At 37.5% G+C, this 22,576-nt stretch overlaps 1 protein-coding gene across 3 annotated transcripts in view; it reads right to left on the bottom strand.

Moving 5' to 3' along the window:
- ncam2 (neural cell adhesion molecule 2) overlaps nucleotides 1–22,576 on the bottom strand; it is a 171,387-nt gene that overhangs the window by 7,304 nt on the left and 141,507 nt on the right. For 2 of the 3 annotated variants that reach the window (XM_057336215.1, XM_057336216.1), the window contains exons 11-15: nucleotides 22,190–22,286; nucleotides 15,931–16,104; nucleotides 14,154–14,273; nucleotides 13,876–13,997; nucleotides 8,091–8,265 (exon numbers count right to left, since the gene is read on the bottom strand). In XM_057336215.1, the coding sequence (XP_057192198.1) occupies nucleotides 8,091–8,265; nucleotides 13,876–13,997; nucleotides 14,154–14,273; nucleotides 15,931–16,104; nucleotides 22,190–22,286 (688 nt within the window). Of the gene's footprint in view, nucleotides 1–3,062; nucleotides 4,757–8,090; nucleotides 8,266–13,875; nucleotides 13,998–14,153; nucleotides 14,274–15,930; nucleotides 16,105–22,189; nucleotides 22,287–22,576 lie in introns of those variants that run through there. The other variant, XM_057336217.1, reaches the window with a different exon arrangement.

The following is a 22,576-nucleotide window of genomic DNA, read 5'->3' as shown; positions in this document are numbered from 1 at the left end:
GTCTGTGGGTGGTTTCCAGCAGATGACTGACAGCGTAATGAAGCTTATAATCACGTGTGAGGCTTTAATGGCTGTGTCATGCTGATACATGACCGAGCGAAGTTTTAACAGATATCATCGGGCAGTTTGAAAATACTTTTGCATGGGGAAAAAGTTAAGACCTTATTAATAAGAAATTTTGTCATCATTGTCATTTCTAACCTGTATGGCTTTCTTTCTTCTGCAGAACACAAAAGAAGATATTTTGAAGAATGTTGGTAACCAAAAACTGTTGGTCCCCATTCACTTGTATAGACACAAAACCAATGCAAATCAATGGGCACCAACGGTTTGCTGTTACCAATGTTCTTTAAAATATTTTCTGTTGTGTTCTGCAGAAGAAAGAAAGTCATACAGGTTTGAAATAACAAAAGGGTGAGTAAAGGATGACAGATCTTTTGATTTTGGGTGAACTATCCCTTTAAACAGACCCTTTTGATGGTACACATGCCACTTCAGATTCTGCATCCGTGCCGCTTGTGAAGATTATAGGCTTCAGATTATAATAAAATCCCGTGGAATTGATACCCTTAAAGCATTCATAACCCAGCAATCTGTTTTGCCAAACACATTTGATATTCAATAAAATCTCATAAAGGGATTCAGCTTTATCCCAGTGGTAGTCATTTTTATTTACCAAAGCCTTTTATAAGAAGCTAATGGTTAGAAAAAATGACCATCAACCTCAAATATCACTTTTATAGCTTTCCGTGTGGTATTTAGTGGCTATATTAAGCTGACCATCGACAGTTCGGTCCTCAATACTGATCAACCCATAAAACCCAAAGAACCCTCCATAAAATAAGACAGTTTTCTTATCACCAGTGCGAATGACTTCTTCCCGGAGTCTTGAGGTAATTTAAAGCTTTGGTCGTTATAAAAAAAGTTGCAGAGTTTTAAGACTCACCCCCACCCAATGCTGGCCCATCAACCCTTACACTACCTACGCAGAGGTCACATACGAAGCGTGACTCCATAATGACGCTTTAAAGACTCTGACGCTCATTAAGACGCTATGCTTGAGGGGCAGAAGGGACCCTCTGGCCGTTAGACGGTTAATAGAGCGATGGTCATTATCAGTGGCAAAGATGTCTTTGCACCGCATGAGGTTGGACCGATGGGTCAGAACAAATTAAATGGGTGTCAAGTGGCACCAATTAGACGTCACTTTTCTATACTTCTAGCAGAATTCCCCTTTGATGCGCATGTGCTTCCAGCCAAATGAACAGTGGCGTATCTTTTCACTCCTACTTGTGAGACACTCGAGAACCAAAAAAAGTTTAATGTTGTTGACATTCAACATCAAAACATAAGTTATGATCTAAGAGCTGCTCTCAAGACGCAGCAGACGTGTGAAGATTATGGCTTCGTAGAACTCGGAATGTGGTGCATGAGTCATACAGTACAGACGACTTTTAAGGTGCGTTTGTAGTGCCATAAAGCTTGGCAGCACATGGTCACTTTGTACAGGTAAAATACAAGTATGGAACATGTGGATTAATAAATAATGACAACATTTTTATATTCGTGTAAACCAAAAAGAAAAACAAGGTGTTTATACGAACGCCATCTCTGCAACGCTGCTGGTTTTAAACCGCAAACTCTTCTGTGATTTATGACATATGGATTTACAATGAATGGTCGCACTTTGGCTAGCTGGCCGGATCTGAATAAAAAAGCTTATTTATGAGCAGTGTGATCAGCTGTTATGGACAGCAGTAAAACAACAGGTCCATTTTCATTTACCGGAATCTTTTCCAGCTGGAACAATCAACAAAGAGCCACAGAAATCTTATAAGAAGTGGAGCCACATTAGGAAATAAAGCTCTTAATGGACTGGGCTTTAGACCCTTTCTTTTAACGAGAACAATATTGAAGTTTTTGACATGCTCATAAATGAAATACAATGTGTAATGAAAGAACGGAAGAGGCAAGCACAGGTGATTAAGATTAATAGTCTCAGTCGATGAGACTCTAATAAATTCTCAAATAGACATATTAGATAATAGAGACGCTATGAAGCCAATATTTGAGATCTTAACGTCTTAATTGGGTGTGCTGTGAGGGTATTAAAACCTCTCATTATTTTTATAATTAAAATTGTGAAAATGTACCACTAAAAAAAGATGTATCAAAATGTATCATTCAATGTAAAATATTATGAGATTATACTGTGATTCTGGGCAGTTGACTTCAAGTTTCTTTTTTATCTAGCGAAACTCATTATACCAAAGTGATGTTGGCTTTTTTGCGGAAAGCCCTACTGCTCTTTACCCCTTAAAATTCCCAGAAAAGAGAACATGACGGATGTTTTGTTCCTCATATTTTAACTTCCGATCAGTCTAAAAATCCTTATTACACGTCTCGTTGGAATGCTTGATTCTGATTGGCCAGTCGCGACATTTGCAGGTTCGTTATTCCCAGATAACAACCGCTCAAAACTAATAACATACGGTTACCCGGATGAAGCAAATCATTTTGACAGTTTTTTTATTGTCTTTTAATAACATATATGACATTATATTTACAAATGATTAAACCAAATGGCCTGTTCTTGACATTTGAACGTCGTTTCCTACCTTAAAACCGAAAGTAAACACCTTTTCCTCACAGAAGGTCTGCATTCGGTAAAAATGAGCTAATAAAATATTTCAAATTTACATTTCATGTCCAGTTTTCTTCTCATGTGGGAAGTAGCCGTGTAATAAGCGGGATAATGACCCACCGCTGGCTGTTATCGCGAAATAACAACATTCATGTTTATATTTCCTGAATTATTAAATTGCTTTAAATTGCCAAATTATTAAATTGCTTTACTTGTCAATTATTAAATCCGGGCTATTTCGCTTACACTGTTGCATAATGATACAGTACCGTACAGTTCAGTCCAATTCTTCTGTATTAACCATGATATATAAAGAGCCAAATTATCTGGTCTTATTTTTACACTCATGTCCTACATTATTTAACTTATTTATACAAAACTAAAAAGAAAAGAAAAAAAGAGGCTGTCAACTCACAGCAAAGTAGTTTATTCTGACAAAGACCTCCACACTGATGTAGACATGAACTCATTTACAGTAGACTGATTTTTCAAATATGACCCAATTTGTGAAAACCCAGTTAGTCATTTTTTTATTTTCTACATAAAATCATCTTACATAAACAACATACTGTGAAGATAACCTTGATATATTTTATATTGACTGAGAAATGTCACATCAAAGGTTGAAATCATATTGAAATTAATGCTTGAAATATACTTTGATATTCGTTATCTAATTAGATTATAAGACGTTAGCTTGGACTTCACAGACAGGGTCACAAATATGTTCATGTAGTATCAGAATTGTACAATCTGCTATGTAGATCACATTTTTGGACCTCAAAATGATAACACTTTACAATGAGGTTCAATTCATTGACATGTGGGTATCATGAACTAACAATAAACAACCTTTTTTGCAGCATTTATTTATCTTGTTTTATTTATAAATGTACTATAGCGCATTGTTAATTCCTGGTTGTTCAAAATACATGTGATATGTTAAAAAATTATATTTCACACGAAGCTAGCGAATCTTATTCTAACCACACTGTGTTAACTAAACAATAAATAAGCCTTGATCAGTTTACTACACCCTTCTGGGTCATGAGCAAAAGTCCATTCTCGCTATTTTACACACAACTTACGGGACTTTACATCTGTACAAAGACATGTAATGAATAGCTGTTAGCTTAATTGACTCTTCATATATATTACACCTTCTCAACGGCAACATGAAACAATTACTCTTAGTCACAAATGGCTGACAATTCCAGTTACTCAATTTCGTTTCTCATCAACACTGAGAAAAAAAAAACGATTAAGTCAAAATTTCTCCGCCAGAGGTGGTGCTGAATAAAAATTAAGTTACATTATATTTTGAATCAGTGGGAGATAGAAAAGCCTGTTTTATTTTTTTCCTGTGATGGGTAACATGAGGTACAGCAGGCTCGTCTGATTTATGATACCGCTGTTTAAAAGTCATATCAATTTGAAATCCTACTTGACTCCATTTAATGAGTGCTGCGTTGTATAGCTCTGTGTGTGCGCATCAGCAACATCATTAAATGCATTCTCTCAAGCGATACAACTGCTGACATTTCCCATTGTGATAATAAACCAAAACAAAAGAGCCCGCAGAAACAAGCGGCAGTGGGATGAACACAGAAGACAGAAAAGCCCTCACGCCAGTGGCTTCCTGCGTCTTTGTAAACACCAGCAAATGATAAACATACCACTAAGGGTCTGTATGCTATTGTAACAAGAAACACAAATTTGCCACTCGGTTTTTTGTTTTCTTTTCGTTTTTAAAAAAAGTGAACGACCTTTTGGACAAAAAAAGCAGGTTTGTTTTGGCAAGGACATACGAGATCAGCATAGAAGTACAGGAGCTCGGTCAAAGTCACATGGGTTTCGGGAACACCACTGGAGTCTGGCAAGAGGCAATGAACTGGCGTGGCTAAGAGTCAGCGATCGGCCCCCACTGCACCGGGCCGGGGACAGGCACAGTCTCAGTCTTTTGGCTGATTCCAGGCAGGATGAAGATGGAAGAATGTCAACAGACACATAAGCACAGCAAGAGTGACAGGGCAGGTCCAAAGACGGTCATTGTATGGATGGGCTGCGCAGGGAGATGTCCACGTCCAGCTGATGGGGGCTCACAACACTGATCTGCAATGAGATGGAGGGGGGGAGTGGGAAGGAAGAGGGAAAGACATACAGTAGGTGTGTGGAGCCAGCAAAGGGTATAGGATTAGGGCTCAAAGTATGTTGGAAAATACAGAGATCTCTTTTCTTTTTAAAAATAGGGAAGCTGTATGAAATTCTGTGCATAATATATACGTACATAACTATGAGCCCTACTGTTCTATATTATTTCTATACATTTTATTTTTGTATGTCTTAAAGGGACAGTTCACCCAAAAATGAAAATTCTGTCATCATTTACTCACCCTCGAGTTGTTCCAAATCTGTATACATTTCTTTGTTCTGATGAACACAGAGAAAGATATTTGGAAGAATGCTTTTAACCAAACAGTTCTTGGGCACCATTGACTTCCATAGTAGGAAAAATGACAATGGTAGTTGAAAGTGCCCCAGAACTGTTTGTTTCCTACATTCTTTAAAATATCAGACCAGAACAAAGAAATGAATCAAGCAATTTTTCCTACTATGGAAGTCAATGGTGGCCAAGAACTGTTTGGTTAGAAGCATTCTTCTAAATATTTTTCTCTGTGTTCATCAGAACAAAGATATTTATACAGATTTGGAACAACTTGATGGTGAGTAAAAGATTTTCATTTTTTGGTGAACTGTTCCTTTAAAAATATTTTTTAAACTTCAAATAAAAATATTTATTCTTATATCTATTCTGCCTTGGTTGCTGAAGGGTCCACACAACTGAAATAGGTTTTGCTCAGCATTAGCCCAAAAAATTATAGGGAACATTGGCAGAAAAATAAGACAAGTGAATGGAAGGCAGTTTATACACAATGACACAACAGTGGATGAACAGAAACAATGAGTGCAGGGGTGACAATGAGATAAAACACATTAGTGTGGTGCAAGTCATGAAATAAACAGAAGTGAATTAGAGAATAATGTCGCCGGATGAAAGAATGATACAATTATATGAACCAAGCAAACAGTTCCAGTATCCATGTAAAGTAGGTTTGTTGTGATTGAAAAGATTGCAGAAAAGGACGTTTAGTGGCAGTTCATTGCAAAACAAAAAGCCCAGCAATTTCAATGTGGCCGAGAATGCATTGCATAATTCATTAGTTGGGATTTGGTGAGCAGGATTGTTTAGAGTGAAACAATGAAGACGAAGCACAATAGAATTATAAATAAGAGCGTGGGCCGGTGGGAGAGAAGGAGTGCGGGTGGAGAGAGAGAGAGAGAGAGAGGGAGGGAGGATAAGAAGGAGGTGGGAGAGAATATACAAATGTCATCCGATTAACAGTGTAAATCCAAGCTCCTGTCATGTTCCACACACACATTCAGTTGCACACCTATGCGTGTACTGACACTTCTAGTAATATTTCACATATAATTAGACCGGTGTGGACATAATTCAAATATCATCTGTCAATATTATGGCTTTTTTGGCATATGCCTTTTGGCACATAAGCTGACAGGGAGAGTCATGCTTTCTGGAATGTAGCGAAAAGCATGAAGCAAAAATCATAAAATGAAGAGGTTTGTCATGAACGTAGTCTGTCTGTTTTAAAATCGTGAGCTCTAGTGAGCTTAAGACAGCATTGCATGAATCCTTTGCAGTGAAGACAATCCCACAATGCACTGCGCTGAAATCCAATAAAATACCAGTGGGAAAAATGTCAATTATAAATATATTTCTTCCCAAAACTAAAATTGATTCATTCATGAATATTGGTTCTCTAATGGCATAAGGCTGTAATGACCCAATTTAAAACCTATATTTTCATATGCATCTTTTGAAAACTATATTTATTTTGTATGCAACACACTAATGATAAAACATCCTAAACAACATGTCAGGCTTTTTCAGCATTTCGACCAAAATAATTACAGTATGAATCCTTGATCAAAGCAACTTTTCACACCGCACCAAACTGCGGCCACAGTTAAATCAATTCACCCATCAGGAAGAAAGGACTTTTGAGGAAACATCCCATGGCTGTTAGTTTAAATAGACGCTAAGAGGAACAGACAAACTTTCTTGTCTGTTTACTGTTGCGATGGATTAAGTGGCTGTAATTTGAGTGTTATTTTAAGCCAATAACAAAGGCGAGTTCTAACTCGTTTTTGGCTTGAAAATGAAAGCTGTCTCTGTCCTGGGATCCCATCCACAAACAGAGGTAATAAGAGTAGACAAGCAATCGACCGACGTCTTAAAAAAGCGTTCCTGCTCGCTCTCCATAGCATTAGAAAAGAGTGCTTCTGTATTACTGATGGGAAACGTGAACCACTCGTGTGGATCTGTGCTGCCTATTTCTTATGGCTTGTTGATACTCTTTATCACTTTCCTCAGCAATGTACTTGAACGTGAGTGTCCAGCAAACTATCCTTGATATAGCTAATGTCATGTACATCTCAAGCGTTTCTGTAGTGCTCCTAGATGGGCCCTTGGGACGCAGAAACTCATATGTTATTTCTTTAAAAAGCACTTAACATATCTAAAAGCATCAAGGAAACCACAGTTACAGTATGTCTGTAGTACAACTCAGAGTCCTTAATTGTCCAAGGAAAAATGTAACATCAATGCTCTTGTAGTATTTCACTGTCAACAAAATCAATCTGATATCAGTTATGTTGAATTCATGTCTTAAAGGGCTAGTTCCCCCAAAAATGAAAATTCTGTCATCATTTACTCACCCTCTTTTCATTTCAAATCTGTATAACTTTCTTTTCTTCCGGAGAACACAAAAGAAGATATTTTGAAGAATAACCGGCGGTACAACGGCGGTAGCCATTCACTTCTATTGTATGGACACAAAACCAATGCAAGCCAATGGGTACACAGCCGTTGTTCGGTTGCCAACATTCTTTCAACATATCCTCTTTTGTGTTCTGCAGAAGAAAGAAAGACATACAGGTTTAAAATGACAAGAGGGTGAGAAAATGATGACAAAATGAACTTTCCCATTAACGTATTTAAAAAAGTAATAAAACAAAAGACTCCCAGGCAAGCACTTGATTAATTCAAACTTAAAAAAACGTAACTAATGATATTTATATTTATAATGATAGTTGTCAAATCGCTCATACACATTTGAAAGGATTACAGCGTGTTACGCATGTCTGATAGTGGATCCGACACATGTGAGCAGGGTACGTGAGCTCCACCGAGTGTGGGTGCCTGGCATGTGCGCTGAAGCATGTAATTATGACGGGAGACATATAATTTCTGCTATACTGTGAGTGGGTGATGAAGTGCTGTAGGTAATCAGACTTAATTTGTCGCATGATACTGAGCTAACGGAAACAGACCCATACTTTGCATGTGTTGTGGAAGTGCGTGTACCTGTAATATCAGGCTTCTGAGGCATGGAGAATTTCACGAAGGTGGGTTCAGACAAGCCTTTGACGTTGCGAGCCGTGATCTCGACTTCATACTGAGTGTTCCACTGGAGCGGCTGAAGCAGAACGAAATCGTTCGCGCCTGGAACCAGTTTCGTCATCCATTGCTCTTCCTTATCCTGCAGAAAACCACAGGTGTAGTTAAGCTTTCATGTGCAAACGTACACAAGAAAACACACACACACACGAGGCTATAAACTGACTATGCTTTACGGCATTAAAAATGAATTCTCATTAAACTTTCATGACAATATGAATAGTTTAAATTATCGCATTCGAGTCTTTGTGGGCTTGATTCATAAGTGGTGAATGTGAATGAAAATTCCTTTATCATTTATCACCTTAATCTCATTCCACACCTATATTTCCTTTTTCTGATGCAGAACACAAAGGAATGCAATTGTTAACCAAACAACATTGGCCGCAATTGACTTCCATTGTAAAATATTCCTCAAAATATCGTTTTTTTGTGTTGCATAGAAGTCAAAAAGTCATACAGGTTTGGAATGACAAGAGGGTGAATAAATGATAATAGAATTTTCATTTTTTTGGTGAAGTATTCCTTTATACGCTCTCTGCACCTCATCTAGTGATTTCTTGTATTCACATCTGCAGATGTTCAACTCCTGACTCATATTTTATACTTCTCTCTTATTGTCTGCTCATATTAAATGCATCAGGAAGAATATATGTTAAACCCAGCGAATAAAGCCACTGCTTGCCTTTTCGCAGGCAAATCCTTCAAAACCATTACAGGAAGAAATTTAATAATATAATTTTTTTATAAAAGTGGCCTGAGAGGCCATCTGCTCCTTCAGAACAACTCACAAGAAAGAGATTATTTTCTCTCATTCTGAAACGTTTTCTTAGCACTCATATAGCAGACGCACCCATTATACTCTTAATGCCTGCACAGTAAAAACGAATGAGTTTGTGTGTAATAAAGTGTGTGTGTCCGTGCAGTCTGCTCCATCGGCTGGAATTTTCAAACTAAGCCCACACAGGCTGCCTTCAAAAGCCTGTTGCTTTTATATTTTGACATTTTTAAAACGCCTCGGCTCTTTAAAGGCTAAATGGTTGAATGTGCTTTTCATAGGTTGACAGTCCCTAGGCGTCCTGTGACTGTCTCCGCAGGCTGTGACATATCCATTCCCCTGTTCTCACCTTCCTGTGCACAGGGTATCAGAGAGAACGTAAATGAGACAGGGAGAGATAAAAGAGAAAAGAGGGGGCATGTACAAATGAGTGAGGGGGGAAGATGCTGGCGGACCCTATTAGGGCTGTGGAGGAAGCCAGGCATCACAAACAGAGTGAGACAGTCAGAAATGAAGTAAATGAGGAAACACTGCAACCCATGAGGGGAAAAACAAACAGGGATTGTGAGAGAAAGCGAAGGACCCAGATGCTCTGTAGGGCTGCGGTGGATGTGTGGACATGCTAGTGTGGCATCACTCAACATCCTCTCACATCCTGTAAACAAACCGCACGGCTCGTGTGAGACTGCGGTGCCGTGGCAACCCGCCCGATGCATTACACGGGGCTTTTTAGACTACAGACACCCTCAAGGGGATTAGTGTTAGAGATTTATTTGAAGTCTTGTTGACAATTCGTCTAATATTATGCCGCTACCAAATATTTACCGTAAACAATTAAAGGGACAGCATGAAGACAGTGATATACAATGTTTTGGCAGAAGACAGAAAGATGTTCGTATGCAGACACTGACGTACTGCTGTAATTTAGGTTTATTAAAACACACATAAGATTGAATTAGAACCTCAAACTCTTTGTATTCAAAGCAAAAATGTTGCCACTTGACCAGCAAATCAACGGATGCCTTAAAGGGACAGTATGCCCAAAATGAAAATTCAGTCATCATTTACTCGCGCTCGTGTTATTTCAAACCTGTATGACTTACACAAAAAATAATTTGAAGAATATTTGTAACCGAACAACAGCGGTACCCATTTACTTCTATTGTATGGACACAAAACCAACGCAAGTCAATGGATACCGCCGATGTTTGGTTACCAACATTCTTCAAAATATCTTCTTTTGTGTTCTGCAGAAGAAAGAAAGTCAAACAGATTTGAAATGACAAGAGGGTGAATAAATGATGACAGAATTTTCATTTTTGGGTGACCTATCTCTTCAAGTGATCTAAAATGACAAAACAAGCATTAAATTGTTATTTCATGTTTTTATAACGTATATTTCTAGTTATGCCAAGCTCTAGAATAAAATATGAAGTATGAAACTGTAACTGAAATTGTGAGCGGGGACCTTCATATGTTGTGGACAATATGCAAGCCTTGAAGTCAAAAAGATTGAGATTCACTGCTTTAACCTGTAATCCTAAACGGCTCATTCGAAATAAGATAAGATCAATTGATAAAACTAAACAAACAAATCTGATGCAACTTGATGTGCCACTGAAATGAAAAATAAACAAATACTCTCCTTGCCATGTCATGACAACAGTTTGTGCTCCCAAAACTTGTTTTGACACGACTATCCCCATACCACGTAACAACATGTTTCTTTTTGCCTTTGGAGTGTTAAAGGTCATTGAAAGGAAAGGATGCATTGGAACAATTCTGATTCACTTGGAGAACCTCTAACAGGCATTTTTCCGACTAAAACCCTAATATGGACTTCACATTTACAGTGCCTTGCAGAAGTATTGCAATGGAGGCTACATGATTCTGTGAGCCTTCAATACAGCAGATTTCTTTCAGAATCTGTGTCTTGATACAATCCTGTCTCAGAGCTCCACTGGCAGTTCTTTTGACCTCATGTCTTGGTTTTCACTTTGATATGCATTTTCAGCTGTTGCACCTTTTATTGAGAGGTATGTGCCGCTCCAAATCATACTTATTCAATTGAATTTGCCACAGGTTAACTCCACTCGAAGTGTAGAAACATCAACAAGCAAAACTAATGCTTCTGAGCTAAATTTCAAGTGTCCCAGAAAAGGGTGTGAATACTTATGCAATGTACTTATTTTTGTTTATTTTTAATAAATTTGCAAAGTTGTCACAAATCTGTTTTTTTGTTTTGTCATTATTGTGCATGGAGTGTAGATTAATGTACAGTTTTTTTTATTTAAAGTAGATTAAGATAAGGCAGCAACATAAATGTGAATAAAACGAAGGGGGATGAATACTTTTGTAATGCACTGTAAATGACAGGTGAAATACAGAAAGGAAGTTCCTCACAAGCATTGAACTTTCTAAAGGCAGGTCAGGGAACCGCACACACAAACCGCCTTCTCCCACCCACACCACCATCAGTTCCATAGCGTTCATCTAAACACAACGGATCAGTAACAGCATCTCACGTAAGCATCAGTTAACCATATTTTTATGTTCACCCCAGCTGGTGCTGGTGCATACAGAAGGGAGACGTATTTTCTGTGCTCATTATCGAAACCGTCGCCCACTCTTCTCCACATGTTTATCGCAATAACACCCCCTCTGCATTTTTGCTCAATCTCAGATTGCACACTTATAAACAGCAAAACCACAGGATACTGTATAATACCGTTTTTCTCCAGCTAGTTAACGAATAAGGACAATTTTGTTGCAAAGTGCTATTTTGCTGGAAATTGACCCTTCGAAAAACCCTGCCCCCCTTCCTTCCTGTTGCTACGTCCGAAAAGCTTTCGGTATCAGCCATGCGCTCCCGGTGTAAATTTGTGCACTCCCTGGGGAAATAGTGAAGAATTTCTGGAAAAATGACACACTGATTTCAGACAGAAAGGTCTGCAATATGCATTCGAGGGATACATTCAGGATTTGAGATGTAATTATGCCTATATTTGCAGCAGACAATAACGTTATCGTCGTTATGTTGATTTTAAACTCGCGTGATGCAGTAGGCTACTACTGTCACACAAATGGATGTATAGCTAACCTAAATGTGTAATGACAATTTTAGAGAGAGAGTAACTTTGGGCAGAGTTTTGGTCGGCCGTGATCCTTCTTTGTGAAAACGAAAGTAAACTTTTAAATATTAGTTCAGTACAGAAAAGAATAACAGTCCATCAGTGTCTTAATCTTTATTTGTGTTAAATACAACAAACACAGTACAGCTATTGCTTTAAAGGGGTCATATGGCGCGAAAACATGTTTTTCTGTTATAAGTTGCCCATGCATGTATTAGACACGTAAAATTGCAAAAATGAAAGTGTTGGAACAAAAGATGCATTCCATCTAAAAGCGATTGCTCACCCAGACCTGCCTGAAACGCCTCGTGTAACCACACCCCCACAAATCTACATCAGTTCGTGGTATGATTTGACTAAGACCGCCCAAATGTATACGCAAGTAAGGTGGGCGTACCTGTCAGTACAATTGTTTTGGAACCTGATGTTCCAAATATGGAAAGAGGGGTTACATTTCCATCGCACACTTGCAGTATTCCACCAATATGCACTGATTAACTGGCCAATCATAGCACACCTCGCTTTTCAGAGCGATGAGCTTTGTAAAAAATCTGCGCATTTCAGAGAGGCGGGTCAAAGATGAGATACAAACATGCACAGTATGAGGAAAAATACTGCGTTTTTTAACCTTAAATCGTGTATACAATTGCATTACATCTAAAACAAACAATAATATTCGTTTTAGCCGTGTCATATGACCCCTTTAAAACTTCATTGCTGAAAACGTCTTTCCTTTAAAATGCTCTCTGAAGGCTGAAGGTGCGCTCATCATATCACAGGAACGCAAAGCATATCTTGCCAGCTTGCTCATACTTGTAATATGTAAGTAATATATCAATAAGTATTATATACCGCCTTAAAACACCACTTCCCGAACACTCCTGTCTGTAATTTGTACATTAATGATTCCAACAATATCGTGTCTCGTATCTATATTAGTATAGTTGTGATGTGAACTCCGCTATTCTCCTTCATTTAGAATGAAGTTATAACTTAGTTATCATTTATCGTTATAGTGTGAACGTCTATTAAAGCTGGGTATATATACTGTATCTCTGTTTACTATTACAATAATTAAAAAGCATTTTTTTTCATATTAATCACCAAAGCACTACTACGCCAGGTTTGTTGGACTGGTTTGTTTGTCGGCCAAAATGGCGGTCAGTCACGAGGGAACATAATATCAGCGTTATGATTGGTCAGATCGCTTGTCAATCAAACTGCTTGCGAAGGGTCAATTACCTAAGGAAACAACCTAAAAGTCCCCATTTGTGTTTCAGTCATGATAAAAAAACAGGAATAGCTCACATTTACAATATGAAAAAGTGGGAGTGTTGTGAAGGAGATGTTTAATCAACACATAGGAGGAAAGAGTTTCTAATGTTGTTTATCCTTTTACCACAAAAAGATTTCTGTTAAGTGTTACCCGTTACGGCTTGGTTATCTTCTGATCTTGCTAAGTCATTCTACAATTGCCGTGGCATTTCCACATGCACTTTTTGCCCATTTTAATTGAATTAAAATAAACAAATAATATTTTCATCATTTTTTAAAAACCTGGGACAATATCTCACTTTAGCCTCACTATAGTCAAGCTCTACAAGATTTTTAAATCAAAATGATTGTAAAAACACACAATAAGATAATTTACACTTTCTAATTTAAAATTAAAAAGTGTTTGAAAACATTATCTTTAATTCAATTTATTTGTATAACTCTTTTCCCAAAACAGAACGTTTGAATGCACCTTGCAGTAAAGATCAGTCAACTACAGTTAACTTACTGTTTTATATTTGACAATGTACTCCAGAATGGGCATTCCTCCATCGTCCTGCTTGACCAGACCCAGACGATATGCTTTCCCCACCCCTCGCTGGCCCTGAACTGACGGTGGACTGGGCTCTCCTGAATATCAAAAGGAAGCGACATGAATGATCCACGCGCATATTCAACAATTAACTTAGTTTTGATGGTCAGTGGCAAATTATCATTGCATAAGTGAAACTGCTGAAGATCTTTTTAAAGCAACATCATACAAAGGTCAGAGAGAAGGAGACTCACTGATGGGCAGGGTTTGAAAGCTTTCCGTGCGGCTGAACTCCCCTTGACCTTTCCCGTTCACCGCGGCTACCTGCAACTCATATGTTGTGTTGGGCTCAAGGTTTGTGAGCAAAACTATTGCTGCGAGAAAAAGACATACAGACATAGAAAGAGTGAGAATAAAGGCTGAAAAAACACTACTAAAAGTAATTTTGTAATGGTTTTAATGGAAAAAGCTAATATTTTAATGGGAACCATTAAAATGTCTATGAGGGTTTCTTTCTTTTTTTCTGCAGGACACTGCTGTTTAACACGATTTGTAACTGCCTGTTTTATACATCACAAACCAATCACATCACACAGTTGACCGAGTGGATCAGATACTGTAGTCCGAGCTGGTGCAACTAATTTGCATACACTTATACTAAATGAAGAAAAGGTAGTAGTTATATTCTGGCTATTTATGTCATGGTTCTGCCCCATCTTGTCTTGCTTTTCTTGATCTTGTGGCAGATCCATGGCAGAACCTCTTGCTTCATGTGGAAAGAGGCGTTTTGGCCCTTTTGGCTTGCCATACTCTCTCCAGGTCTCGTCATTGTTCCTGCCCTCTTGTTTCCTCGTTAGTGCTCATTATTAGTTCATGCCCCACGCCTGTCCCCTTTTGATTTGATCCATTATTTAATGCCCCTTTGTTCTCTGTCCTGTGCTGGTTCATTGTGTTATCTGTCATTCGTCTGGTGAGTTCTTGTTCCCTGTCAAGTCTAGTTTAGTTAATTGTAGTCCTTGTTTATGTTATCTCCAGTCTAGTTTCAGTGTAGTTAGTCTTAGTCCTGTTTTATCATGTCGTGATCTTCCCTTGTTTTATTATATTACCCCCTCGTGGGTTTTTGTTTTGTTTCATTATTAAAATGTCTTGTTAACCCCTTACCCACTGTCTGCACTTGGGTCCTCTTGTCCATGTCTCACCCCGTGTCATGACAATTTAAGTATGCAGAAATTATTTTATAGGAAAAAGAACGTTTAAATGTCATTTTGATGATCAAAAAAAGTTTGAAGTGATAAAATAACTGACTACGGGGGAAAAGAGAGAGAGGGGGTTCTAATGAACATATTAACATTAAGTCCCAGTTGGTCTCCTAAATTATGCACAACGTGTCAAATTGTTGCTTTTACCAATCATGCTCCTGGCCACAACATTTTCAGCATTATGCATATTAACTTGGAGTCCTTCAAAGAGTCTAAGTTGCTTATCAACAGTAATCTGTCCTTAAAGTTTCTGCCAATCCTTCTGGGTGTTGTGGGTAAAAAAGCACAAGATCTTAAAGCACTTTAAATTCAGGTTGTACTAGAGTTGAATCTCCCAGAGGTCATCTCACACTTTTACTTTGGTCCTTGAAGGCAGCTGTAAACTTTAGGCAGTTCTGCTTGTAGTCATATGTTTTATGTGACTGCATTGAGAATGATGGCTCGGGTAACAGAGTACAGAAAGAACAAAATTTCTTCACCTTGATCTGTTTCCAATGACTGATATTCAAAGTTAATACATTTTAATTTTAATTTAAAAGCCTGTTACTGCATATACTGTATATACAAATAAAACCCAGCAAAGATGGGTCTGGGTCTGCTTTTCAGAAACAAGGCATCCATATTGAGGCACTGAATCATTTACTCCACAAACTATAAGCCGACTAACAAAGAGCTAATCTGTAGGCAGAAACAATTGTTCAATCTATAATTCATTCGGCGGTTTAACACAAGAATCGATGAAACGGAGCAGTGAAACAACTTTTGTACTTACTCTGTGTCCCCTGTGATTTCACATCCTTCCAGTCATGTGAGCTGATGTCTTTGTATTTGACGAGGTAGTGACTGATGGGTACGCCGCCGTGGGAGTCCGGCTTTATGAAGGTAACTGTGGCCACGCGCTGGGCCACAGAACTCAAGCGCACAGAGTAAGGGTTCGAGGGAACATCTGCGGTGGAGAAATGATGGGTTAGGGTAAGAGAGAATTACAAATGCCTATTTATAGGTTGAGGCCGCAGACTCTGAGGGTTTCAAAGAGGCTGGTTGTGTGTCTTTCTGAAGGGGAGAGAGTTGTGCGGCGATGGGCATGAGCTCATAGAGCTGCTTTCAGCATCTAACAAACCAAACTCCCTTAACATCAGAGACTTTATGTTCTATAATGCCTGCACTGTTTTCCTGTGACAACATCCCCTTGAGGGAGGTTTATAAAGAGGTTTGAGTATACAGAATAAACATGATAACAAAATAGCAAATCAATCAGATTAATAGGAATAAGCCTTCCTGTTTTAAACAACCTTAAAAAAAGAAAATTACTAGTATAAATAACAAACTCTCATAGGTATTACAATATAAAACATAAATGTTCAACAACAACATAAAATAATATATTTATAATCAAATTAATTCTTTAGTGACAATAATTAGAATAAATAATTCCTACTGGAAATAATTATTAGCATAACTGTAAATTATAGACGTTAATATGAAATTATTTAACGGGTGAAATCCATAACTTTTTCTCTCTACTGCAATCCTGTTTGAAACATAAAATTGGAGTATTTCATGTGGATTGAAAGTAAGGTTAATTGAAAGTTTTGAACACAGATTTTTATGTACTTGTTCAATAACTGATTTATGATTATCTGCAGAATTCTCTGTGGTGGTTTTAAATACAGTAAAATGTGTCAAATGTAGTATTTGACTCTCACTGGGAGCAGAAAACGTGATCAAGTTAAACAAAATGTTCACCCAAAGACATTTTAAGTTAAAAACCCACGTAAGGTGCTTGAAAATGAATGCATCGTTTGCAGCTTTGTTCAATGTGCTGATGTAATTTCCACTGAAACAGGAAGTTTATATCGAGTGGCTTCTTCCTCTTTAAAAATAGCCTGAAATCGGATAAAAAAGTTGATAAGAAGTGCAGAATGAAAAAAGTAGGTGATTCATACATCTATAAAAATATCTGATCCGTACTGGTGGAAGTGAGAAACTGTATAGACAGTTTCAAAGCAACAACATATAAACAAGCGTTACTGCGCATGCATGCGTTTGTGGATAAAACTTAACTTCCGGTACACATCCGAAACAATAGAGTGCCTGTAGATTATTTCCGATAACAAGCTAAAGAACCGTTACTTGGCTTAACTTGCCTCTCCAATATTTTGTATTACAGTTTTCCTCGATTTCTAACGCACTAAAACTGATACGGTTGGCACAATTTTCCAAACCATTCACTCAGTTCTCAAAAAATTGACACATTTCTCAAAACATTTAACACATTTCACTTGTTTTCACTCACATGTCAATTCCTTAAGTGATTTCTGCAAAACTCCACACAGAAACGTCCTTATTTAGCAAAGGTTTAACCATGTTCTCATTCAGAAAACACAAACACATAATATAATGAACTGAAGTGTCACGTTGTAAACTCAAATAGCACACATTTATCCATCAGTAAACATTCAGTAGTAAAACTGATGACACACCAATCATAATCTCAGGATAATATCAATAGGAGCACAAGTGATAGTGCTATGAAATTGCATCATAGAATCATCTACAGGGCTTTATACTACTTACAGGAAACATACCGTATAATTACAGCACACAGTAACAGAAATTACAGTAATATGAGAAAAATGTCACTATTCTGTATCCAGTAAAACTGTAGCACATGTACACCCTCAAATTTGTGACTGTCAAGTTTACAAATTTGTAATTGTATCCTTTTTTACATGTTCCTTGTTTTTGCGGAACTCAGCGACAACTACTTACAGTAAAGAAAATCTGCTATAGTATACTTTTACGAAATTGGGCCAAAGGTGCAGAGGATGCCATATTTGCAGTATTTACTGTTTTGCCTCCTATTGACAAATCGATTTTGTTTCCTTTATCTTCTCTGTAAGTCGCTTTAGATAAACGCGTCTGCAAAATGGAAATGGAAATGTTATTTATGCAGTTTTACTGTATTTGTGTTGCATGTTCAGTTCATATTGTGCTTTCCTGTGGCTCAGTGGTTGGAGCATGGCACTAGCAATGCCAAGGTCATGGGTTCGATTCCTATGTTGCATATAGTCAGAAACAAATGTACAATGCAATGTAAGTCGCTTTGGATGAAAGCGTCTCCCAAATGCGTAAATGTAAATGTATTGTTCTATGGTTTTTGCACTTTTCTTGTCTTGTACGATCGTCTACTTCATCTACTTTCATCTAAGATTACTTAACAGTAGTGTATTTTTTTCCCTAAGGCTCATTGTTGCATTTTGCTCTATCTGCACTCTTTTATGTTATATATATTATAATAAACACTAAGCTGTTAAATTATTCTTGAATCCAAATAAGAGGTTTTAGTAACAGTGTTTTGAATTGATCTCACCAGTGTCTAAGACTATATTGTAGTGCGAGTGTTTTTGAGGGCTTGTGTGTCATGTCTGCGGGAATAGTTTGGTTTTTCAGCAAGTTTGAATGGTTTTGAGTGGAGAGCTTCATTTTGACCTGAAAATAGGATGTTGAGGGAACTGGGTGAGAAGTTTTGGATCTGTGTTTAGAGTTTGGAGAAAAGGAAGCATAATTTCAAGAAATGTGTTTAAGCAATTGAGAAAAACTGTAAGACAATAGAGTACTCAACCGCTAGATGTCAATGTCCCATATGGTTTCTTTAAATGGGACAAAGTTACATGACCCATTCAACAAATAGTTTTATTATTAGCCAGACCGATAAACAAACACAGACCGGAAGTTATCTTCCGTCCAGGCGCATGTTAAAGGGGTCATATGGCGGAACTTACGTACGTGTTTTTCTGTGTTTTTGGTGTGTTATAAGTTGCCCATGCATGTATTAGACACGTAAAATTGCACAAATGAAAGTGTGGGAACAAAAGATGCATTCTATCTAAAAGCGAATGCTCAACCAGACTTGCCTGAAACGCCTCGTGTAACCACACCCCGGCGAATCTACGTAAATTCGTAACATGATTTGACTAAGACCGCCCAAATCTACACGTAGTTAAGGTGGGCGTAATTGTAAATCTCATTGTATCGTCTGTCAGTACAATTGCTTTGGAACCTGATGTTCCGAATATGGTAAGAGGCGTTACATTTCCGTGAAATGCTTGCAGTATTTGACCAATCACTACGCACTGGTGAACTGGCCAATCATAGCACACCTCGCTTTTCAGAGCGATGAGCTTTGTAAAAAAAAAAAAATCAGCGCGTTTCAGAGAGGCTGGGCAATGAGGTTATACAAATATGCACGGTATGTGGAAAATACAACGTTTTTTAAACTTTAAATGGTGTATACACATTGCGTTACATATAAAACAAACTATAATATTCGTTTTAGCCGTGCAATATGACTCCTTTAATGTTTTGGAGCACACTAGTTATAGTACATACTGTAGATATCCTTAAAATACAAAAAATATAAAATACTTCCATTTGTATTTCATGATGATTAACACACAAAATTTTACGAATGACTGTTGTTTGGAAAGCACTGAAAGCGGTAGTTTCCATGCAGGCCTCCTTATAACAAACAAGAATATTAGCAAATGTCTTAAGGCAATGGAAAATATGATTCAGCCAATCTGATATAAAAACATGTTGCACACTGTTTATTCTTCACCTCATGGAGGTAGCAAGGAAGGTTTCATACTTCCCCTGCCACCTCTCCTACTTTGGTGTTTTGCCCAGCCAAGTGAGAGAGAACACACCCTGCTCTGAATAACAAGCACCCGGCTCTTCCAGTGAGAGAATCAATGCGGCTGATAGACAGAGAAGCAGTGAGTGAAACAAGGTGAGGCAACAGGAAAACAACATTCGGTGGGGAAATATATTAGGTGTGTTTCACAGAAGATCATGGACAGAATGTATCAGAGAGAGGGTGAGAGAGTGTCATAATCCACTTTGACCTGTTTGCTATTACGATTTATAAAAGAGAGATTATATCAAAGCCACATACACAAATTTAGAACATAGATAAAATAATTGCAATGGGTTCTTCAAACAGACAGCTTTTGTTAATTAACAAAATCAGCTTTAGTTTTAGCCTCTGTATAATTTTATTGGACATTAGTAACAAGTTGCGTATGCTCACGCTGCAATATGTTACCTTTTCCGGTTAAAAATAAACAAAAACGAGTTATTGAGAAAGTACATAAAATATAATTGCTCATAATTGTATTTTTTTGTAATATTTAACGGTAAGGATAATAATGATAATGATTCATAAACTGTCAAGTACAAGATCATGGGACACATTTCACTTCAACATACGTAAAGATAAGTTACCCAAAAATAAACATTCTGTCATATTTTACTTACCTCTTGTCACTTCAAACCTGTATGACTTTCTTCTGCAGAACACAAAAAAAGATATTTTGAAGAATGTTGTTAACTGGCCCCCATTCACTTGCATTGGTTTTGTGTCTATACAACAGAAGTGAATGGGGAACAGTGCTGTTCGGTTAACAACTTTCTTCAAAATATCTTCTTTTGTGTTCTGCGGAAGAAAGACAGTCATAAAGGTTTAAAATGACAAGAGGGTGAGTAAATGATGAAAGAATTTTCATTTTTGGGTGAACTTTTACTTTCAGTAACCTGCATATTTATGTTTCAAACAGAGATGGCAAATATAGATAGATTAAGAAATATAAGCATATATATAATTAATATTATATTATAATAATATTAATAATATAATAATATTATATATAATATAAGCAACAATTCTCATGATGTACGTAATCTGTTAAAGCACTTCTCCTGTAAGCCTTTTTGCTCTTCAAAGCTTGAGTAACTTGGTTCTTTGAAAGCAAAGCGTGTTTACTGGCAACTGCGCCTGTCGGTGTTCAGTCTGATACAAAAGTCATTATTATCTGAGGGGATTACGTGAGAATAGGCTTTGACAAAGCGAGACTGGCTGGGACTTCTAATGTGGCAAAAATCTATGCAAGCCTTAAAGCAGTGGTTCTCAAACTGGGGGCCCCAAGATGGACCCAGGGAGGCCACAGATTGTGTGGCATTTTATAAAATATAGAAATTTATCATACATTTTATGCAATCAAACATTATAAATCTAAGACCACCAACCAAAAGAATTAATGTTCCAGCATTGTGTAACGTGAATGTGTTTTTGGTTTAATTAAAAAATATATATATTTGGGGGGCCGCAAGACGATGCACCCTACACAAAGGGGACCTTACAACAGAAAAGTTTAAGAACCACTGCCTTAAAGGAACAGTTTACCCAAAAATGATAATTCTGCCTTTATTTACTCACCTTCAAGTTGTTCCAAATATGTATAAATGTCTTTGTTCTGATGAACACAGAGAAGGATATTTGGAAGAACGCTTGTAACCAAACAAGTCACTATTGATTACCATAGTAGGAAAAAATACAATGGTAGTCAAAAGTTCCCCACATCGGTTTGCTTTCCTAAATTCTTTAAAATCTTCAAAACAGAACAAAGAAATTTACAAAAAAAGAAATCCTACTATGGCAGTCAATGGTGGCCAAGAACTGTTTGGTTACAAGCATTCTTCCAAATATATTTCACTGTGTTCATCAGAACAAAGAAATTTATACAGATTTGGAACAACTTGTTGAGTAAATGATGTCAGAATTTTTATTTTTGGATGAACGGTTTCTTTTAAGGCGAGGCACTGTGGCACCTGGTGGAATTTACCATGGTTAAGTCCTGCCCTTAAACTCACATTATTGGTTGTAAAGGTGACATTTCAAACTTGCCAATCAAAGAGAGCAATGTTTTGATCGACCCACAGTTTTTAAGGCAATCTGCTGTATGAATCACCTACTTTTAGGATGTTGAACAGGAATAGCAGAAACTGTTTCAACATAAAAAAACAGCCACCCTTTTTTATTGGCACGTATTTAATTCTAGTGACCTAAATAGGCACCACCATGACGGATCACATCAATAACATGAAATCACACGATCCAAAATCCAAATCTTTGAATGTAATCGTATTGATCAAAGGATTTGTTGAACTAACCACCTGAGGTAAACACTTACCCGCCTGAGCCAAGATAAACTCCTGAAAGCGCATGCCGATGTTATTCCTAGCTGTGCAGTTGTAACGCCCAAAGTCTCTATCCGACATGGGAGTAACCTGTGAATGAAAGGTATACTTAATTTTTTCTAATCTATTGTTCTTTTGTGCTATTCATTGTTCTCTTCATGTTCTTTTGATTCTTGCTGAGGTACACATGACATGTTGTCGAGTTAGGTCTAGTTCGGATGAGGTCATTAAACAAACGACGCAGGCTGATGATTGCATGATGATGGCTTTAATAGGCTCACCCTCAGATGTTATTAAAGAAATAGTTAATTCAGGGTGAGATCTTCTTTTTGGTTCACAAAACTGAAGGTTTAATTCACATCTCAGACGGGTGACTCAAT

Source organism: Triplophysa rosa, linkage group LG6 (genome assembly GCF_024868665.1).
Source record: "Triplophysa rosa linkage group LG6, Trosa_1v2, whole genome shotgun sequence".
NCBI classification, from domain to species: Eukaryota; Metazoa; Chordata; class Actinopteri; order Cypriniformes; family Nemacheilidae; genus Triplophysa; species Triplophysa rosa.
This window is presented reverse-complemented; position numbering and strand designations above follow the sequence as displayed.